The following is a 21,525-nucleotide window of genomic DNA, read 5'->3' on the forward strand; positions in this document are numbered from 1 at the left end:
ACTCTCTATCCCTCTCCCTTCCTCTCTGTAAAAAAATCAATAAAATATATTAAAAAAAAAAAAGAAGTGATATATTGGCTTGGACTTGGAAAATTTTTCATAGATGAGCTACTGAATATGGACTTTCATTGTGACCCATTCTTATTTTTGTGACGCTATTCTTGTTTTAAGATGACTCCATATTATTATCTGCAACAGCTGAGGCCCTTCTGTCTAGTCCAGTGGTTCCCAATGTGGGGCACATGCCCCACAGGGGGGCAATTTGGTTTTTAAGGGGGACAGTTTGAGAATTAGTTTTTCCCCTCTAACATTCTTTTTTTTAAATTAATCTTTATTAATAAAAGAGGGATATTACAGATGTCCCTCTTTTTTCTCTCCATAGCTCCCCTCCCCTAGGTTCCCACCCTGCCCCAGTCCCCACCACCCTATTGTCTATGTCCATAGGTAATGCATACATGCATGTAAAATCTTTCTCTAATCTCTTCCTGCATCTCCTACACCCCCTTCCCTCTGAGAATCGTCAGTCTGTTCCATTTCCATGCTCTTGATTCTATTCCATTCATCAGTTTATTCTGTTCATCGGATTTTTTTATTCTTTTTTTAGATTTAATTGTTGATAGATAACGTATTTGTTGCCACTTCGTTGTTCATGTTTTATCTTTACCTTTTTCTTCTTCTTCCCCTTCTTAAAGAATACTCTTCAGCATTTCATATAACACTGGTTTGGTGGTGATGAACTCCTTCCTTTAGCTTTTTCTTATTTGTGGAGCTCTTTATCTGACTTTCAATTCTAAATGATAGCTTTGCTGCATAATCTTGGTTGTAGATTCTTGCTATCCTTCACTTTGAATATTTCTTGCCACTCCCTTCTGGCCTGCATAGTTTGTTGAAAAATCAGCTGACAGTCATATGGCCACTCCCTTGTTGGTAACTACAGTGGGGCCTTACTTACGAGTGTCCCGACTAACAAGTTTTTTGAGATACCAGCTGTCTCTCGGTCGATTTTTTGCATTGAGTTGATAGAGTAATTTGAGTTAAAGAGCTCGTTAATGAGCTCCTTAACGAGCTCGGTCTCGGAACAAATTAAACTCGTAAGTCAAGGCCCCACTGTATCTGCTTTTCTCTTGCTGCTTTTAAGATTCTCTCTTTGTCTTTTGCTCTTGGCATTTTAATTATGATGTGTCTTGGTGTGGTCCTCTTTGGGTTCCTCTTGTTTGGGGTTCTCTGTGCTTCTGGACTTGTAAGTCTGTTTCTTTCACCAGGTAGGGGAAGTTTTCTGTCATTATTTCTTCAAATAGGTTTTCAGTATCTTACTCTCTCTCTTCTGGCACCCCCATAATTTGGATGTTAGTACGCTTGAAGTTGTCCCAGTGGCTCCTTGGCCTATCTTCATATTTTTGGATTCTTTTTCTTTTGGCTCTTCTGGTTGGGTGTTTTTTGCTTCCTCATATTTCAAATCGTTGATTTGATTCTCAGGATCCTCTAGTCTACTATTGAATCCCTGTATATTATTCTTTATTTCAGTCAGTGTACTGGTATGCTTAATTTCTGACTGGTCCTTTTCCATTTTTTTTGGCATTCTCACTAAGATCCTTGAAAGTCTCACTAAATCCCTTGGAGGTTTCTAGAAGATTCTTGAGTAACCTTATAACTGGTTTTGAACTCTATATCCAGTAGTTTGCTTTCTTCAATTTCCTTCATTTGTGACATGTTTCTTAGTCTCCACATTTTGGCTGTTTCCCTGAGTTTGTTTCTATGTATTGGGTAGAGCTTCTAAGTCTCCTTGAGTTGATAGAGTGGCCTTGTGTAGTAGGTCCACAAGGCTCAGCCTATAGGGTCCAGTGGCTCAGCCTCCCCAATCACCTGAGATGGACACTCCAGGTGCACCCCTTTGTAGGCTGTGTGCTAGCCTTGTTGTAGTTGAGCTTTGATTGCTGTTGGTGTCACTGGGAGGAATTGTCTGTGGGACCTGCTGTGACTACAGCGGGAGAGCTGCTGTGCAGGAGACACCCTTATGGAGCAGGACTTGCTTCAATGGGGCTTTGGTGCTCACTGAGTCTGCCCCTTGAGTGTGTCGCTTATGGATGTGAAGAGTTATAATTGGGTATGGTCTGACACTGACCACTGGGTACATTGGCTCTTGGATCTCCAAGGAGGTGCAAGGTCAGCCACTGTCTGGGGCCACCCAGCAGGAGCTAGGGAGATCTGCAGATTCCTCCTCTTTGTATTGGGTTTGGAAGTGCCCAGACGAGGCCCAGCTGTGAAGCAAGGCAGGCTGGCGCTGGTGCCAGGTCTTAGGCTTTTTATTTATAGATTTGGGACTCCCTGACCCAGCTGCAGCTTGTTTGACAGGTTTTTAGCCTGAGAAAGGATAGGCCATTTATATGGAAAAGCCGCTGCACACAGCTTGGTTGGGGTTGTAAATTGGGTGGGGCAGGGTCTCAGAGAATCACCAGGGTGGAGCAAGTAGAAATGGCTGACAGTCAGCCCTGCAACCGGGGAGGTCCCAGCACGGGAACAATGATCCTTATGAGCACCTCCATCTAGAAGAAAGCCACCCCGAGTTCCTGCCTCGATGCCAGTCAGTCAGTTTCTCCTCCTATGTGTCTGGGTCCCCCAGAGCCTCACCCTGGTGCTAGAGGTCAGAGGAAGCAGGAGCTTGTAAATTCTGTTTGTGGTGCCGGCCTTTTAAGAGGAGCAGCTGGGTCTCCAGAGACCTGTGTGTCACTGAGCCCCAATCTGCACTGGTTTTACAGCCCGTAGTTCTTTTCTTTTTTTTAAATTAAATCTTTATTCAGATTATTACAGTTGTTCCTCTTTTTCCCCCCATAGTTCCCCTTCACCCGGTTCCCACCCCACCCTCTGCCCTTACCCCTCCCCACTGTTCTCATCCATAGGTGTACAATTTTTGTCCAGTCTCTTCCCGCACCCCCACACCCCTTTCCCCACCTAGAATAGTCAGTCCACTCCGTTTCTATGCCCCTGATTCTATTATATTCACCAGTTTATTCTGTTCATCAGATTATTTATTCACTTGTTGATAGATGTGTATTTGTTGTTCATAATTTGTATCTTTACCTTTTTCTTCTTCTTCCTCTTCTTAATGGATACCTTTCAGCATTTCATATAATACTAGTTTGGTGGTGATGAACTCCTTTAGCTTTTTCTTATCTGTGAAGCTCTTTATCTGACCTTCAATTCTGAATGATAGCTTTGCTGGGTAAAGTAATCTTGGTTGTAGGTTCTTGGTATTCATCACTTTAAATATTTCTTGCCACTCCCTTCTGGCCTGCATAGTTTCTGTAGAGAAATCAGCTGACAGTCGTATGTGTACTCCCTTGTAGGTAACTGAGTTTCTTTCTCTTGCTGCTTTTAAGATTCTCTCTTTGTCTTTTGCTCTTGGCATTTTAATTATGATGTGTCTTGGTGTAGTCCTTTTTGGATTCCTTTTGTTTGGGGTTCTCTGTGCTTCCTGGACTTGTAAGTGTATTTCTTTCACCAGGTAGGGGAAGTTTTCTGTCATTATTTCTTCAAATAGGTTTTCAATATCTTGCTCTCTCTCTTCTTCTGGCACCCCCGTAATTCGGATGTTGGTACACTTGAAGCTGTCCCAGAGGCTTCTCACACTATCTTGATATTTTTGGATTCTTTTTTCTTTTTGTTTTTCCGGTTGGGTGTTTTTTGCTTCTTCGTATTTCAAATCCTTGACTTGATTCTTGCAATCCTCTAGTCTGCTGTTGGGACTCTGTATAATATTCTTTATTTCAGTCAGTGCTTAATTTCAATGCTTAATTTCTAGTTGGTCCTTTTTCATAACCTCGAGGGTCTCACTAGATTTCTTGAGGGTCTCACTAAATTTATGGGCGGTTTCTAGAAAATTCTTGAAAAGCCTTATAAGTTTGGTTTGCTTTCCTCCATTTCTGTCATTTGTTTCCTTTTTCTTTGTCTCCGCATTTTTTATGCTTCCCTGTGTTGTTAGAGTGGCTTTGTGTGCTAGGTGTCCTATAGGGCCCAGTGGCTCAGCCTCCCCAATTACCTGAGGTGGACACTCTTGGTGCACCCCTTTGTGGGCTTTGTACACAGTCTTGTAGTTAAGCCTTGATTGTTGTAGGTCTCACTGGGAGGAATTGACCTCCAGGCCAGTTGGCTGTGAGAATCAGCTGTGTCTGCAGTGGGAGAACTTCTGTGCTGGAGACACCCTTCTGGGGCAAGACTTGCTTCAGTGGGGCTTTGGTGCTCACTGAGTCTGCCCCCTTAGTGTGTCCCTTATGGATCTGAGGAGTTGTAATCTGGTGGTCCCACTCTGACCACTGGGTACACTGGCTCTTGGATCTCTAAGGAGGTGCTAATTTAGCCTCTGCCTGAGGCTACCCAGCAGGAGCTACAAAGAGATCTGCAGATTCCCCTTTCTTGTTTGGGGTTTGGAGGTGCCCAGATGAGGCCCAGCTGTGAAGCAATGTAAGCTGCTGTGGGGCCTTGGGCCTTCTTTTGGAAGTTCTGGGTCTCTCTGACCCAGCTGCAGTTAGGTAATTTTCAGATTGCAAAGGGCCAGGCCTTTCACATGCAAAAGCCTCTGCACACAGCTTGGGTGGGGCGGGGTCTCCGGGGATCAACAGGGCGGAGCAAGCAGCTATAGCTGTTCCTCAGTCCTACCCTAAGAAGCCCCGCGTCTCAGTGTCCCGGTAATCCCTACAAGCACCTCTGAGAGAAAGTCGCCCTCGAGTTCCGCCCAATGCCAGACAGTCCAGTTTCTCCCCGTATGAGTCTAGGTCCCCAGAGACTCGCCCGGAACTGGAGTTCAGAGCAGTTGGGAGCTTGAGACTCACTCCTGATTGAAAAAGACAACCGTGTCCTCAGTTGCCAGCCCTTTCCACGTGCGCCTTCGTACCTCTGCACTTACCTCTGCACCTCCTCTGAGTCTGTGTGCTTTTCTCTTTCCTTCTAATTGTAGAATTTCCACTCAGCCAGCCTTCCTGTGGTTCTGGATGATGTCTGTTTTGTCTTTTAGTTATATTTTTGAAGTTGTTGTGTGGGGCAGCAATTTCCGGTGTTTACCTATGCCGCCATCTTGGTTTCTTCCTACAGCCCGTAGTTCTTACTGCCCGTATGGGGCTTCTTTTCCCAGCTCTGGGACCCTGAGCTTGGCGTTTGACATGGGGCTGGGACCCCTTGTTCCTCCAGGCGGCCTCCACAGAAGCGGTCTCCCTCCCAATTAAAAATCAGCACACGTGTGTGCCAGACCAGCCCGTTCCACACCTCCTACTAGTCTCAGCGTGTTTTTTCTACTTCTCTAATTGTAGGACTTCCATTCAGCCAGCTTTCTGGCAGTTCTGGATGATGGTTGTATTTTGGTTGTAATTTTGATGTGGTTATGGGAGGCAGTGAATACAGGTGTTTGCCTATGCCGCCATCTTGGTTCTCCTCCAAGAATGAGTTAACTGAATTTTTTGCAGTCCTTATGGTTCTAGGGGCCCCATATACAGGATATAAATATATATTGTGACATTTATGCATTTCTGTTCTCTATTATGTTTTGAAACTGTATTTGCTATTTTTTATATCACTTCATATTTTTTTTAAACAATTTCTTAGTGATTTCTTCTTCAGTACTTCAACTGTCCTTTTGTTCTTTTATTTTTCTCTTTCATGGATGCCAAGTTCTTTGGAAGCTTGTTTAGATCAAATTAATTGCCTTTTAGGCTTCCTCCAAAAGGAGGAGTTCACTTTTTGAATAATACTATGTCACAGGTGGAGCGGGGCATCAGGATTTTAGAGATGCTTAGGTGGGGCATGGCCAAAAAAAGGTTGGGCACCACTGGTCTAATCACCCTAGTGCTAAATCAGCCTTTAATTGTGGACATTTCCCCCTATTTACAGCCTTTTATTCTATGGTTGCCTCTTTCTTGTTATATTGTTGGGTTTTTGGTCCCTCATACAAGATTGCTTTTCTTACCTTAGACTTGGCAGGAACTTTGGAGCTTATCTAATTCAAATTGCTTTCTTATCAGATGATAAAAGTGATGCCCACAAACAAGTGTCATAGAAATCTAGAACCAGATCACAGAAACTATATACTCTTAAGTTCTCTTCTGCTAAAACTTACATAATTGTGAATTTAGCTCCTTTGGGATACTGTAAGTTCTCAGTTCTTCTAAAAGCAAACTGATGTCATATTTCTGTTGTTCATAATTGTTAAAAGCCAGTGAGAACAGAAGCTCTAAGTTATTGACTGATAGCAGTTATCAGTCTGTTATCTCTCAGGTTCAATTTACCCTTCAATATCTCGCTTTGCTATAATGGACTGGGCTTTTTGCGCATTTCTCCCTATAGTGAGCACAATTAAGTTTTGTCAGTAGAAGGAGGGAAGGGGGTCTCTTTCTGGTTTCAGTTTGTTTTGCTTTTCTGCTTCCGATGCAGTGTCACCAGTGCAGGTGATTGGGACACCTTGTGGGTCAGGAATCGTGCAGTTCTTCAACAACCTAACATTGACCTAGGCCAGTGATGGCGAACCTTTTGAGCTCGGCGTGTCAGCATTTTGAAAAACCCTAACTTAACTCTGGTGCCGTGTCACATATAGAAATTTTTTGATATTTGCAACCATAGTAAAACAAAGACTTATATTTTTGATATGTATTTTACATATTTAAATGCCATTTAACAAAGAAAAATCAACCAAAAAAATGAGTTCGCATGTCACCTCTGACATGCGTCATAGGTTCGCCATCACTGACCTAGGCTGACCACACCTGGCAGCACCTCCCACAGACACTAATGTACCCATATTCTATGTCCACCTGGCAGGCAAAATATTTCATAAATTAACATGGTGGGAGGGCCAGAACTAGATGATTTTGTTTACTAGAGGCCTGGTGCATGAAATACGTGTACTTTGGGAGGGAGGTGGTTCCCTCACTTCAGCCTGGCCTGTGCCCTCTCGCAGTCCAGGAGCCCTTGGGGGGTATTCGACTGATGGCTTAGGCCCACTCCTTAGTGCTGCTGTGGAGGTGGGAGAGGCTCCCACCACCACTGCGCGCTCGCCAGCTGTGAGCCTGACTTCTGGCTGAGCAGTGTCCCCCTGTGGGAGTGCACTGACCACCAGGGAGCAGCTCCTGCATTGAGCGTCTGCCCCCTGGTGGACAGAGCACGTCATAGCAATTGGTCGACTGATCGACTGCCTGCCCCCCTGGTGGTCAGTGCACGTCATAGCAAGCGGTTGAGTGGCCTTAGCATATCATTAGCATATTATGCTTTGATTGAATGGATAACCAGACACTTAGCATATTAGGCTTTTATTATACAGACAGTCCTCAGGTTACGTTCGACTTGACTTACCTCGTTTCGTGGTTACGTCGCCATCTCCCATTTATTTATTAAAAAAAAAAAGTTCCGTCATTTCGACATATGTACGTATGTGCTTTATGTTTATTATTTATTTACCACAAGTAAAGATCAGGAATTGTTATCTTTTAAATTTTTTTTACTGTTTCACTTCCTTACTGCTGTGTATGTGCTCCATGTGAGTGACGTAGGTGCTTATGTAGGTGGGTTCCGACTTATGGTGAAAATCGCGTTATGTCTAGGCATAGGAACCGATCTCTGATGTAACCCGAGGACCTACTCTATAGGATGCTTGCTGTATAGAGAGCTCTATTCATAGGTAAGCTGCAATAGCTCTCATTGATAGCACATAGCACTTAACTCTCAACCCTATTATCCGTCCATCTTATTTTTCTTTTGAGTCCTTAAAGTCTTTCTTTTCCACTTTTAAGTCTTATTTGGAGGTTACCTTAAACCCTACTAGCTTTTATGGCCTGATGAAAAGAAATGGGACTAACTCGGAACTTGGCAGGTGGGCTACAATAGAATAGACTGGGAAGGACACAGTTGTTCTGATAGGACACAGTGAAGGTGGTGGTGGTGGTGGTGGTGGTCACACTTTGGTTTATGTCAGTCTGTGCTATTTCAAAATTATCTTTTTGTTTCCCATTAAGCAATTTAAGCAGCTTCTAACTCCTAAAACACCTTCTGTTAACATCAAGCAGCATGGCATTATATTAAATATTGGCAACTTAAATTCTACAACTCTATTTTTTATTTTTTTATTACTATTTATTATTTTTCATTTTTTAAATATATTTTATTGATTTTTTACAGAGAGGAAGGGAGAGGGATAGAGAGTTAGAAACATCGATGAGAGAGAAACATCCATCAGCTGCCTCCTGCACACTCCCTACTGGATATGTGCCCGCAACCAAGGTACATGCCCTTGACTGGAATCAAACCTGGGACCCTTGAGTCCGCAGGCCGACGCTCTATCCACTGAGCCAAACCGGTCAGGGCTAAAACTCTATTTTTTAGAGCTACTCTAAAATAACCTTCATTTGTTCCATCCTACATCTATCTGTCAAATCTTTGTGGTAGAAACAAGCAAGGAAGTTTAAAGGAGAATGATCTATCTAACTGCACTATTCTTTTTAAATCTTGTGTGTCTATAAATCCTATATTATATAAATGATTATTATTGACTAAATTTTTAAGACACAAGAAAATGTATCTTTTTAAGAATTCTGGGTTAAAAAACAACCAAAACACAAATATTATTATAAAAGCAAACTAATTTTATTTGAACAACCTAATTGGAGAGACGGGTAGGTGAACATGTACTGTAACCAGAGGGGAATATTCTATGTCAAATTTTAAAACATAATGGCAGAATAAGCTAAAGAGTTTTTTTTGAAAACAATGTTTACTACAACATAATAACTCCTTATAATGGTAGACCTATTATTTGAATGTCTATTCCAGTCTCTCTAATACTTTTTAATATTTACATATGCTGTGCCTGAATATGTAAATAAGGCTTAAGAACTGCAACAAAATCTGTTCTCTGACACTATCTAATAAAATACGGAAAAAGCAATAAATTAAAATTTACATAGGTTCATAGGTATGCCAATCATAAGTTTTAAGAAAAACAATTGGGAGAAAAGAAAGCATAACAAAGTTTCAACAACAAGTAATTTAAACATCATATCAACTTTGGCTTACATACCAAGTGGTTAAAAACGCTAATTTCAAGTGTTCATGAATTCAGTAGCTACCAGTACAATCTATCCTTTAAGGGTAGCAACATTTTTTTGAAAGATTTTAAAAATTCAGTTTGGATCATGATTTTCTTAAACAGACTTAGATGCTTATGAGAGACCATTTAGACTGCAGCAATGAGGAATATTATATAGAAGGATCTTTAACTTTGAATACAAACAATAGAACCTTTGACAAGGAGCCCACAATTTCAAAAGAAGCTACTTATAAAGAAAATATAGGTACTCCAAATGAAGGTACGAATAACTGTCTGCTTCTTGATAAAAATACTGGAAATATTTTCTCACTTTTACTATGCAGAATCAGAACTTGAAAAATAATAATCTTTCTCTTCTTCATCCAAAGACTCCATAGCATTAGTGAAAAGTTTTCCAATAGTAGAGCTTTCTCCTAAGAAGAATTTAATAAAAATGATGAATACATTTCTAAAAGTAATTTCAATAAAAATAACTATAAGATATCAAATGGTAGGTCTGCCCATTTGACAACAGTTAATTTTAGTACCATGTTAATAAAGAGACTGTTCTATAATAGAACCGAGCTACTGAAGAAAGAAATGTGTATTACCTTTGTTAAGTGGGGTTTTTCTTCTTGATGGAGTTGAAAAATCACTTTCCACCTACAAAAAGAGTTTACATTAATAGAAAAATGGTACCTTCTGTGAAGCCTGCCTCAAATCTAGACAAAATTAAGCCTGCTTTATCCCCAGAGTACTTATAACAACACCTAGTCTATAATAATAAAAGCATAATATGCAAATTGACCTAAGGGCCAAAGGGTATGGGTGTCAAATGTGGTCCAGAAGACCATGCTATGACACCCACTGGCGCCAGGCCAGCCAAGGCAGGTGCAATACCATTAGTCAGGGGCCCCACCATCACCCCATGATCACCCACAGAGGGAGGCCCAGGCCTCGGGCCTATAACGGGTGGGTGGGGCCTCCCTCAGCGGGAGTGATCCATTGCGGAGTGAGTCTTTGGGGCGATTAATTGTGGGGTTCCTGGACTGTGAAAGGGCGCAGACCAAGCTGAGGGGACCTTCCCCCCCTCACCAAGTGCACGAATTTCGTGCACTGGGCCTCTAGTCATATTATAATTATCCATGAAATGTCTAATTCTCTTTTAAGATGAATTTATTTGGGGCAAGAACTATGACTTATTCAATATCGTTTCCCACATTACAAACTTATGCAACAGCAATTAATAAATAGTCTATGGGCCTCTGAAAGTTGCCAAATCTCCTAAGTACTTATGCCATGACATTATACTAGCAACATTTTAAAATTCTCTGTACTTTAAAATCTTTCCTACAATGGCAGTTTATATTATAAGCTTTAACTCTATAATGCATGCTTACATAATTAGTGCTTTTAAAACTATTGGTGGGAAACAGGGTGCGGCTGGAAAGGGGGCCGCTCCCACGCCCTTCACGCAACGCACGTTCATGGGGAACCTGGCTCTAAACCATTCGTAGACGACCTGCTTCTGGGTCGGGGTTTCGTACGTAGCAGAGCAGGTCCCTCACTGCGATCTATTGAAAGTCAGCCCTCAACACAAGGGTTTGTAAAAACAACAACAAAAAAAACCCAAAAACTATTGGCCATAGCTTATTAAAAACTTATTTCTCTGTATTTCTGACATAATTTTAAATACTTTTGTTTTTCTTAATGGATTATAATTTGAGCTTCAAAATTATATCTTTGTGATTATAAAGATAAAATCTTTATAAAATGATTATAAAGATTATATCTTTATATAATGGTTATCTTTTTTTTTTTTTTTAAATATATTTTATTGATTTTTTACAGAGAGGAAGGGAGAGGGATAGTTAGAAACATCGATGAGAAAGAAACATCGATCAGCTGCCTCTTGCACAACCCCTACTGGGGATGTGCCTGCAACCAAGGTACATGCCCTTGACCGGAATCGAACCTGGGACCCTTGAGTCCGCAGGCTGACGCTCTATCCACTGAGCCAAACCGGTTAGGGCGTAATGGTTATCTTTAAAAAATGAAAAGAAACATAATAGAAAAGGAAATATGACAGTATACCCACTAGGCGAAGGGAAGTATTTTTAAAACTTGAGATACAAACTCATATTCATAGATTGTGATGTAAATAATTTTTTTCCCTGTGAAATGAGTCAAAACATTATTACATTTTTTAGCTCCAAAATCATTTGGTGAGAGAAACCAGTATCATTATGACCCCCAGTTCATACCATACATGAAAAAAATGAAATTAGAAAGCTCAAGTGGCTTGCTTCACCACAAAGCTGGTATAGGGAGTCAAACCTTGACATCTGAATTTTTAACACTACATAAATCCTTTGCTCTTTCTATCCTCACACATTGGCTACAAAATATTAATCTATGAAAAAATGGGGCTAAATCACAAAGATACAATTTTGAAGCTCAAATTATAGTCCATTAAGAAAAACAAAAGTATTTAAAATTATGTCAGAAATACAGAGAAATAAGTTTTTAATAGGAAGGGTCCTTATACATATATCCATATGAACTGTTTCTCATTTTGCAGAGAACAGTGGACTAGGGTCTTGCTACTACTCAGTATGGTCCATGGATCAGCAGCAGGGGCATCACCTGGAGGTTGCTGGAAATGCAGAATCTCAAACCTACTACATCAGATTTAACAAGATCCCTAGGTGACTGCCATGCATATTAAAGTTTGAGGCAACCCAACTTCTTACTGGCAAAACAGACACTAATGCTGCTGTAAGAAAGAAGGTACTCTTACCATTTGCAACGGCATGGATGGAACTGGAGAGCATTATGCTAAGTGAAATAAGCCAGTCAATGAAGGAAAAATACCACATGATCTCACTCATTCATGGATAATAGAGACCATTATAAACTTTTGAACAATAATAGATACAGAGGCAGAGCTGCCTCACACAGATTGTCAAACTGCAGCGGGAAGGCCGGGGAGGGTTGGGGGGCAGGAGGGAGGGGGTTTTGCAGAGAACAGTGGACTAGGGTCTTGCTACTACTCAGTATGGTCCATAGATCAGCAGCAGGGGCATCACCTGGAGGTTGCTGGAAATGCATAATCTCAAACCTACTACATCAGATTTAACAAGATCCCTAGGTGACTGCCATGCATATTAAAGTTTGAGGCAACCCAACTTCTTACTGGCAAAACAGACACTAGAAGACAAGTCTTCTCACTATGTTAAGGTGATTCCTGGTCCTTTACAACAAACCAAAATTTCATTTTCATAAGGAATGTGAGACGAAAAGGGGAATCTGAAAACACCAAGAGGGAGGCTGCCTAAAGAGATTTCTTTTGAAGAATTTAGTCTCCAGGCTAATTTTCAACCAAGCTCCCAGAGGTATCATTTCCTGTGGACAAGTGAAGCCCACAAAGATTGGATGTAATTAATCCCAATGTTTAGTTTACAGACTCTCTGAGAGGAATTTTACTCCAGGCAAGTATACAATATAAATATTTCAACATGGGTGAGGGAGGAAGAGGTGTCCATAACTTGGTCAGAAGGAATATACCTTCAGGGAATAAGGCAGTCATTTCCCATTCTACTACCACCATAAACTATCATTCTCTAAGATTAGTTATTTACTTTGAAGAAATCTGAGGTGAATTAGCTTTTCTAGAATAATATAAGTTGTCCAAAGTAAAATCAAACAAAATTTTAAAATTAATTCAAGAGGATAAAGGATTCTCTCAATTTTTTTATCAAAGGGATATAGATCATTATTAAAGCAAGGCTGAGTTAAAATTTTTCTATAATTTTAATATTGATCTACATATGTATATTAGCTGAATTTCAAAAACATTTAGAAGCTGCATGGGATCTGATGAAGTTTCTTATTCTATAATAGTCATAACTCAGTCTGAATGATTCCCCAGTCATTGAACAGATATGCTTTTGTGTCTTGCCTGAAATGTCCTTCCCTGACCTGTAAGTGCTTTTCCCACCCTATCTGACTCTTTGAATGAACATTTTTACCATTTTCACTTTCCTCAAATACTATAGTCAATCACCTGCCATCTGTAATTAACAGCACTTAGGTACTTACCTCACTCACAACCTCATATTACCATTTACTTATATTAATTAGGCTGTAAGTAACTTGAGGGTAAGGCCGGTTACATAACTTGTAACTCCCGCAGTTTGCCATGTATTATAGTTGTTCCATAAATACACGTTGACTAAATCTGGTGTGAAGAATAAAAATACTTACTGTTTTCTTCTTGATATTGCCCCAGACAACACCACCTTTATTTTTATGCTTTTTTTGCATGTGAAAAACATATTTATCACAGTCATTCCTGTTTGAATACAAAATAATTGCAAGTCAACATTAACTACCATAATTTTATCCATAGATTGAACAATTGACAAAATTAGTGTTTCAATTTCTAAAAAGTGCGTTTTCACTAACATTTTTAAAGACATGGTGTACCCAGGAAGATGGACAAAAAGCTTCGAAGATTTAAAGGAAATGGAAATACCAGATAAGAATATTCTGGAAATTATGGATTTGCATGTTCATTGTCCCATTTGTGCTCTTTCCAGGCTCTATCTTGCTGCTGCTGCTTTTTCAAAACTCACTGTGACTTCTTATCCCTGAATTCCCTTTTGTTATAGCTTTCACTCCTTTCTCCTGGTCACTTCCTTCCCTAATCCAGATTGAATCTTGAAGTTGATAACTTTAAGGTGATGAAAACCCTTAATTAATTTATAGCATCAAACTGTGTTGAGTCTTCAATTCAGTGTACATCTATGAAGTTTTTTTCATTTCTTTTTACCTTATCTCTTTTTTTGTTAATTCTCATGGGAGGATATTTTTCCCATTAAAGGGGGAGAGAGGGGGAGGGGGAGAGAGAAATAATGAGACACACACACATTGATTGGTTGTCTCTTGCATGAGCCCCAACCAGGACTGGGGATCCAACCTGCAACCCAGGTATGTGCCCTTGAGCAGGGAATGGAATCTGTGACACGTCAGGGCTTTCCCCTATCTATTTTTAATTTTCTTTTATAATTCTTATTAATTTAAATGCTATCTTATTGTTGACAGTATTACAAATGTCCCCCCACCCTCCTCTACATCCCCCTCCTCCCAGCCCCTGCCCCTCCCATGCCTTTACCACACTATTGTCTGTATCCATTGGTTATGCATATATGAATATGAATTCTTTGGTTAAACTGTTCCTGTTTCCCCTCCCCCTCCCCTCTGAGATACCTTATCTCTTAACCCTCTTTCCTAACATATAGACTTGATTCATAATTTACAGATGAAAATTAAAGCCAAACAGAATGGTTGTTCTCATTTTCCCCTACAATTTCTAGTCTTTTTTTTCCCCCCACAGTAAATACCAGCTGAGCACCAATTCTTTTTCTTGGCTCCAAGATATCCTCTATGATTATCTGTTCCTTTGTGACTATTTGGGAGCAACCTTAAAGGTGTGACATGTAGAAATTTGTAAATGTGTGACTGTATTAAGATATAATGTGTACCACAAGCACTCCTGCATATTACCCAAAGCAATATACAGGTTTAATGCAATCACCATAAAAATCCCAATGACCCTTTTTCTTTTTTTGATCAATCCGCACCCAAGAATATTTTTTTAGAGACAGTGGAGGTGGAGGGTGGAGGTGGAGGGCGGGAAACATTGATGTGAAAGCGAGACATCCATTTGTTGCCTCCCACAGGTGCCGTGATCTGGGTCAGGTATTAACCCCTAGAGTGCCCGAGAGCACGATCGCGCTCCTGTCTTTCGCACGATCGCGCTCCTGTCAGTGCCAGGAGCGCTGTCAAAGCTTCGAAATGGCATCCAGTTCTAAGTCTGCTTTTATTAGTGATGATAATATTGCTAAATATGTCAATGTAGTAAAGGTTTCCTTAAGTTTTTGAATATGTAACTTCATTTACTTGCGATTCATAATTTATTCATAATTTTTTTTCCTAAACTGCTGTAAAATCAGCAAAAAGTGCCTTGGCAATTTTAGCATAGTTCCTAGGATATTGGTTGGCACTCAAAGGGTTAAACCTGCAATCCTTCAGTGCATGAGCCCATACTCTAACCACTGACATTTTTTAAAGAAATAGAACAAAAAAAATAATCAGATATGTATGGAACCATACAAAAGACCCCTAATAGCCAGAGAAATCCTGAGAAAAACGAAAAAAGCCAGAGGTGTCACACTACCTGACTCAACGATAATGAAAACAGCATGGTATTGGAAGAAAAACAGACACACAGACCAATGGAACAGAACTGAGAGCCCAGAAATAGAACCACATATATATGGGCAAAAACTTTTTTATAAAGAGCTGAAAACACACAATGGAGAAAAGCCTCTTCAATAAATGGTGCTGGAAAAATTGGAAAGCCATTCAAAAGAATGAAACTAGTCTACTGCTTGTCCCCATGTACAAAATTAATTCAAAATGAATCAAAGACCTAAATATAAGATCTGAAACAATATACTATATAGACAAAAACAGCTACTAAACTTGGTTATAGAGAACATTTTATGAACTTGATCCCAAAAGCAAGGGAAATAAAACAAATGATGGGGCTATGTCAAGCTAAAAAGCTTCTGCATAGCAAAAGGAACCAATAACAAAACAAAAAGGCATCCAAGCAAATGGGCAATAATATCTGCAAATAGCTCTGACAAGGAGTTAATATAAAGATGTCCAACCTCACTAGCTACTAGGAAAATGCAACTCAAAACTACGAGATATCACCTCAACCTATTAGAATGGCTATTATCAATAAAATAGGTAATAAGTGTTGGAGAGGTTGTGGAGAAAAAGGAACCTTCCTTCATTGCTGGAGGGAATGTGGACTGGTATAATCACTATGTAAAACAGTATTGAGGACCCTCAAAAAATAATTGAGTTACCATATGACACAGCAATCCCTCTCCTGGGTATCTACCTGAAATATCAGGACATTTATTTGCAAAGACATATGCACTCCTATGTTCATTGCAGCATTATTCATGATGGCCAAGACATGGAAACAACCAAAGCATCCTCCTACAGACGACTGGATAAAGATGTGGCACATACTATGGAAAACTACTCAGCCATAAGAAAAGATGCAATTCTGCTATTTACAACAACACCGATGTTGAGAATATCATGCTAAGCAAAATAAGTCAGAAAAAGCTACGAACAACATGATTTCACTCATGTGAATATAAAACTGAAACTTATAGACACAGATAACAGTATGGTGGATCCTGAGGGAAGAGGGTTGGGGGAGGGTAAGTAAAGGGTAAAGGGGACTAAATATATGGTGATGGAAGATGATTTGACTTTGAATGGTGGGCACACAATGCAATATACAGGTGGTGTATTATAGATATGTACACTTGAAACCTATAGAATCTTATTAACCAATGTCACCCCAATAAATGTAATTAATTAAAAATAAAAGATTGAAAAAAAATGTAATGTGTACCACAAATATTGTTGTGTAGCAAGTGAATAAGCCTAGTCAGTTCAGGATCACTATCTCATGAGTCTGTTGTCCTGTACAAAGGAATCACTTCTGAAATGATAAAAACTATTTCATAATTTAAAACTGTTAAAAAAAAAAAAGGGGGGGGTCAACTAGAGCTGGTTCAATTTAAGAAATAGTGAAGAAGGCCTAGGAAACTCATGTTTTAAATTATGAAGAAAGCCCAGCCAGCTTGGTGTAGTGGTTGAGCATCGACCTATGAACCAGGAGGTCATGATCCCATTCCTGGTCATAGCACATACCTGGGTTGCGAGCTTAAACCCCAGTGTGGGGCGTGCAGGAGGCAGCCCATCAATGATTCTCTCTCATCACTGAAGTTTCTATCTTTCTATCCTTCCTCCCTTCCTCTCTGATATCAATAAAAATATATTTAAAAAGTAAAATATGAAAAAAAGTTTTAGGAAATATATTCATTACATGAGTCCATCATGTGCTCTATAAGAAAAATTGTCCTTTTTCTTTAATTGTAAAAGTGATTGAAAACAAACCCACACCAGTATAATTCTATAATTTAGAGATAATAGCTGGTGATATTTTGGTCAAGTAATTTCCTTTCTCTTATGAATGTGTTATGTAAATTGAGATCATAATATGTAGTTTTGATTCCTAGCTTTTAAAACCTTTTATTCACTGAACATTATTCTGTCATTAAAAATTCTTGAAGCATGACTTTTGTTACATATTATTCTATTATATGGACAATTCCTAATTTCTTAACTTTTCTTACTATTGGATATTGAATTCTAATTCCAAATTTTCAGTATTATGCTTTGTGATATACATCTTTGCTCATACAAATGTCTATGTCTACTTGCCCTAATTTTTTATTTTTGTAGAACTCAGTAATTATATTATTGGGGGTATGTGTTGTTTCTTTTTTAAATTTATTTCAGAGAGAGAGGAAAGGAGAGGGAGAAAGAAACATCAATTGGTTGCCTTTCCTACGTGACTGTACTGACTGGGATTGAACTCATGACCTGGGTATGTGCTCTGACTGGGAATTGAGCCCGCCACTTTTCCGTTCATGGACTGACAGTCCAACAGCCAGGGCAGAACTCACTAATTAAAGGGCCAAAAGGAATTAGTATTTTAATGCCTTTCATTTGGCCAAAGTGGTTAACAAAAACTGTCCAAAATGATCCTCTCAATATACTTTCACCTACACTAAATACTAAATCACAAGTAAACAAAAAATAATTTGTGGATGGATAGGGAAAATTGTTTTTGTAAAATAAATGCAAATTAAAGTTCCATCAGGCTTCATTGAGAAAACTGAATACAGTATTTTGAATCATTGTCATTTGGCTCCTGCCCCTCACTCTCCATGGAGATGGTTCTTACTAGATCAGCATATGGGATAGCCTATTTTTAGACCTATCACTTTCCATCTTTTCTGTGTAACATTTTACTGTTGGCCATCCCTATTTTTCTTGATATTATTTATATTTCAAACTAGAGGCCCGGTGCACAACATTTGTGCGGGGGGGGGGGGGGGGGGGGCCAGGCCTGTGCCTCTCGCTCCCCTAATGTGGGCCTCAGCCAGCAATTGGATATCCCCTGAAGGTTCCTTAGGGCAGTTGTGGAGGCAGGAGAGGCTCCCGCCACCACCACTGCGCTCACCAGCCATGAGCCTGGTTTCTGGCTGAACGGTGCTCCCCCTGTGTGAGTGCACTGACCATCAGGGGGCAGCTCCTGCATTGAACATCTGCCCCCTGGTGGTCAGTGCGCATCATAGTGACCTGTTGTTCTGCTGTTCGGTCGATTTGCACATTAGGGTTTTATTATATAGGATAGTTCCTATATTTGTATAGTTCAAGATTCAAAGTCTCCCAAGATATCTTAGTTTCTCTCCCAAGGGATCATCAGTGTTTTCAGTCTATGTATCCTTTCACAGATATTTAATTAAAGCAATTATGTACAAGTATACACTCTCATGTATATCATACCTATATACATAAATGGCAACACATAATTCAATGTATATAACTTTTTCACCTACTATATTGTGGACATTTTACCATAGTAGTACATAAAGAAATTCCTCATTAATTTCTATAGCTATATAATGTACCAGAAGTTACTTGATTAGTCCCTATTTATGGACATTTGAGTTGTTTTCAGTATTTTGCCATTATAAATAATATTTCAAGGAATAAGCTGAACATTCACAGTTCTAAAAGTAGGATTGCTAAGTTAAAGAGCATGTGCATTTATAACTTTGATATATATAGACAAACTGCTGCCTGTAGAGATTGACTAATTTACCTTTTTGCTAGTAATTCATGAGAATGACTTTCCAAATTTGTAGGAGTGCTGTATCAGGGAAATTAGCCTTTTTCCTGTGATGAGTTCCACATATTCCTTTCTCAAATTGTCATTTGTGGTTTTTGTAAATTAAATTTATTGGGATGATATTGGTTAATAAGATTATATAGGTTTCAAATGGTCATTATAATACATCATCTGTATATTGCATTGTGTGCGCACCACCCAAAATTTAGTCTCCTCCTGCAACCATCTATTTGACCCCTCTACCCACTCTAGTAACTACCATGTGTTCATGAGCTTTTGTTTTGTTCATTCATTTGTTGCTTTCTATTATATATACTACAGATGAGTGAAATCATGACTCTTGGCCTTTTCCGTCCAACTTATTTCAATGAGCATGATACTCAAGATCTATCCAGGGAGCCTTGGCCAGTGTGGCTCAGTTTGTTGGGTGTCATCCCATATACTGGTTCCATTCCCAGTCAGGGCACATGCCCAAACTGCAGACTGGATCCCTGGTGGGGGGTGCACAGGAGGCAGCTGGTCAATGTTCTGGTTTCACATCAATGTTTTTCTTTCTCTTCCTCTCCCTTCCTCTCTAAAAATCAATATACACACACATACACACACAAAAGATCCATCCATGTTGACACAAATGGCAATATTTCATCTTTTCTTATGACTGAGTTCATTGTATATATGTAACACATCTTCTTTATCCAATCATCCATCAAAGGACACTTAGGTTGTTTCCATGTCTTGGCCATTGTGAATAATACAATGAATATAGGGGTACCTGTATATTTACAAATTTTCATTTTTTGAGTAGATACCATGAAGAGAGATTGCTGGGTCATATAGCTCTATTCTTAATTTTTTTGAGGAAACTCCATCCTGTTTTCCATAATGGTTGTATAATTTACATTCCCACCAGCAGTGTATGAGGGTTCCTTTTTCTCTACATCCTCTCCAACAACTGTTATTTCTTTTTAGTCCTTTGATTGTTTATGTTTGATAGGTACCAAATGAAACTTTTTTTAATATACTGGACTACATTCTTTTTGTTAGTGGCTTCTGGGTCTTCCATCATAGTGAGAAAAGACCTTCACTAATCTAAGACTATAAAATAATTCTCCAAGGTTATTTTAGGTATATTTTATAGTTTAATTTTTCACATGTAAAACTTTGATCCAGTGGGAATTTATTCTGATGTAAAGTGTGAGCTGTGTCCCAACATTACAGAATAACACACTTGCTTGCTGAAACTCTCCATCCTTGACTTCTAGGAACTATTCTTGATTTTTAATATATAATGACTTTTCTCATTACTGACATTTATTCTCTTCAACTCATGAAATGTTAAATATTGATGCACAGAATTACAGTATCTTATGTATAAATATGTACCTGTTTATAGAGGCTAGCATTCCAGGACTGACATGCTGACACTGAGGAGTTTTTGCCAGTGGAAAGATAACTGAGGATGGAGTTGTTGGATTTCTGTCCATATTTGGAAGAATATCCTCTTCTTGACTGTACTGGAAATTTGGCAACTAGAATACAAATATTCATTATCAGCAGGCACCCCTAATAATAAAATTCTTCATCACAAAATGTTTTTGGAGGGCTTTGTTTTTTCTGCCTTATAATTTCCTGAGATAATGAAAAATATTAGTAGACAAAGAAGAGAGCCTTGTCCTCTAAAAAACTTGGTTGTGTAAAATGAAGACAATGATACCTGTTTCTAAAAGTTGTATAGACCAGGGGTCAGCAAATGTGTTCTGTAGAGTCAGATAAGTATTTTCACTTTGTGGTCCATACAGTCTCTGTCACAACTACACGATTATGCTGGTTGTAGCTTGAGGCAGTCACAGCCAACATGTAAACAATGTTCCTGTCTGTGCTCCAATAAAATTTTGTTAACAAAAAAAGGTGGTCTGTTAGATTTGGCCCATGGGCCATAGTTTGCTGACCTCTGTGTAGACAGAACAAAATAAAACTGTGATTCATTTACTGAATAGTACCAAGTAGTATTAAACCTTTTGTGTATACAGTTATATATCCAATAAATAATTCAATCCTTAAGATTTTACCTACCTTTATATTAAAACCATACAGAAAGTGGACTTATGCCACAGAAAATTAACTACTTTACTGCTTTCTATTTGTATTTTATTACCTTTAGTTTTAAATTGTTGAGACTATTACATTTTGGCCAAAACATATATAGAACCTGAAATGACGGTGGAATAATATAATGGGTACAACCCCGAAGGACCACATTGTTGTGCAGAGAACACAGTAAGAACCTCAGATGGCTCCCTTAAAATGCCTACCTTTATAACCTGTACAGATAAAAGGGGGCCCAGATAATGATGTTACTAAATTATTAAAGCACTAGAGGCCCGGTGCACAAAAATTTGTGCACTCGGGGGGCGGGGGGGTCCCCCAGCCCGGGCCTGTGCCCTCTCGCAGTCTGGGACCCCTTCGGGAGATTACAACCTGCTGGCTTAGGCCTGCTCCCGGGTGGCAGAGGGCAGGCCCACTCCCTAAGTGCAGCCCCTGATCAGGCTCAGAGCAGGGACGATTGGGAAAAGGTCTCTCATGCACAGGAGCAGGGCGGATAGGG

General features: G+C 39.5%; 1 protein-coding gene across 1 annotated transcript in view; it reads right to left on the bottom strand.

The window, feature by feature from the left end:
• Positions 1 to 9,215: 9,215 nt before the first annotated feature.
• MIS18BP1 (MIS18 binding protein 1) overlaps positions 9,216 to 21,525 on the bottom strand; it is a 58,913-nt gene continuing 46,603 nt past the window's right edge. Inside the window, 4 exon segments of the mRNA XM_014457595.2 lie at positions 9,216 to 9,495; positions 9,673 to 9,724; positions 13,328 to 13,415; positions 20,304 to 20,449. Coding sequence (XP_014313081.1) covers positions 9,398 to 9,495; positions 9,673 to 9,724; positions 13,328 to 13,415; positions 20,304 to 20,449 — 384 coding nt within the window. The 3' untranslated portion in view covers positions 9,216 to 9,397.

The sequence above is a fragment of the Myotis lucifugus genome, unplaced genomic scaffold (assembly GCF_000147115.1).
Source record: "Myotis lucifugus unplaced genomic scaffold, Myoluc2.0 scaffold_81, whole genome shotgun sequence".
Taxonomy (NCBI): domain Eukaryota; kingdom Metazoa; phylum Chordata; class Mammalia; order Chiroptera; family Vespertilionidae; genus Myotis; species Myotis lucifugus.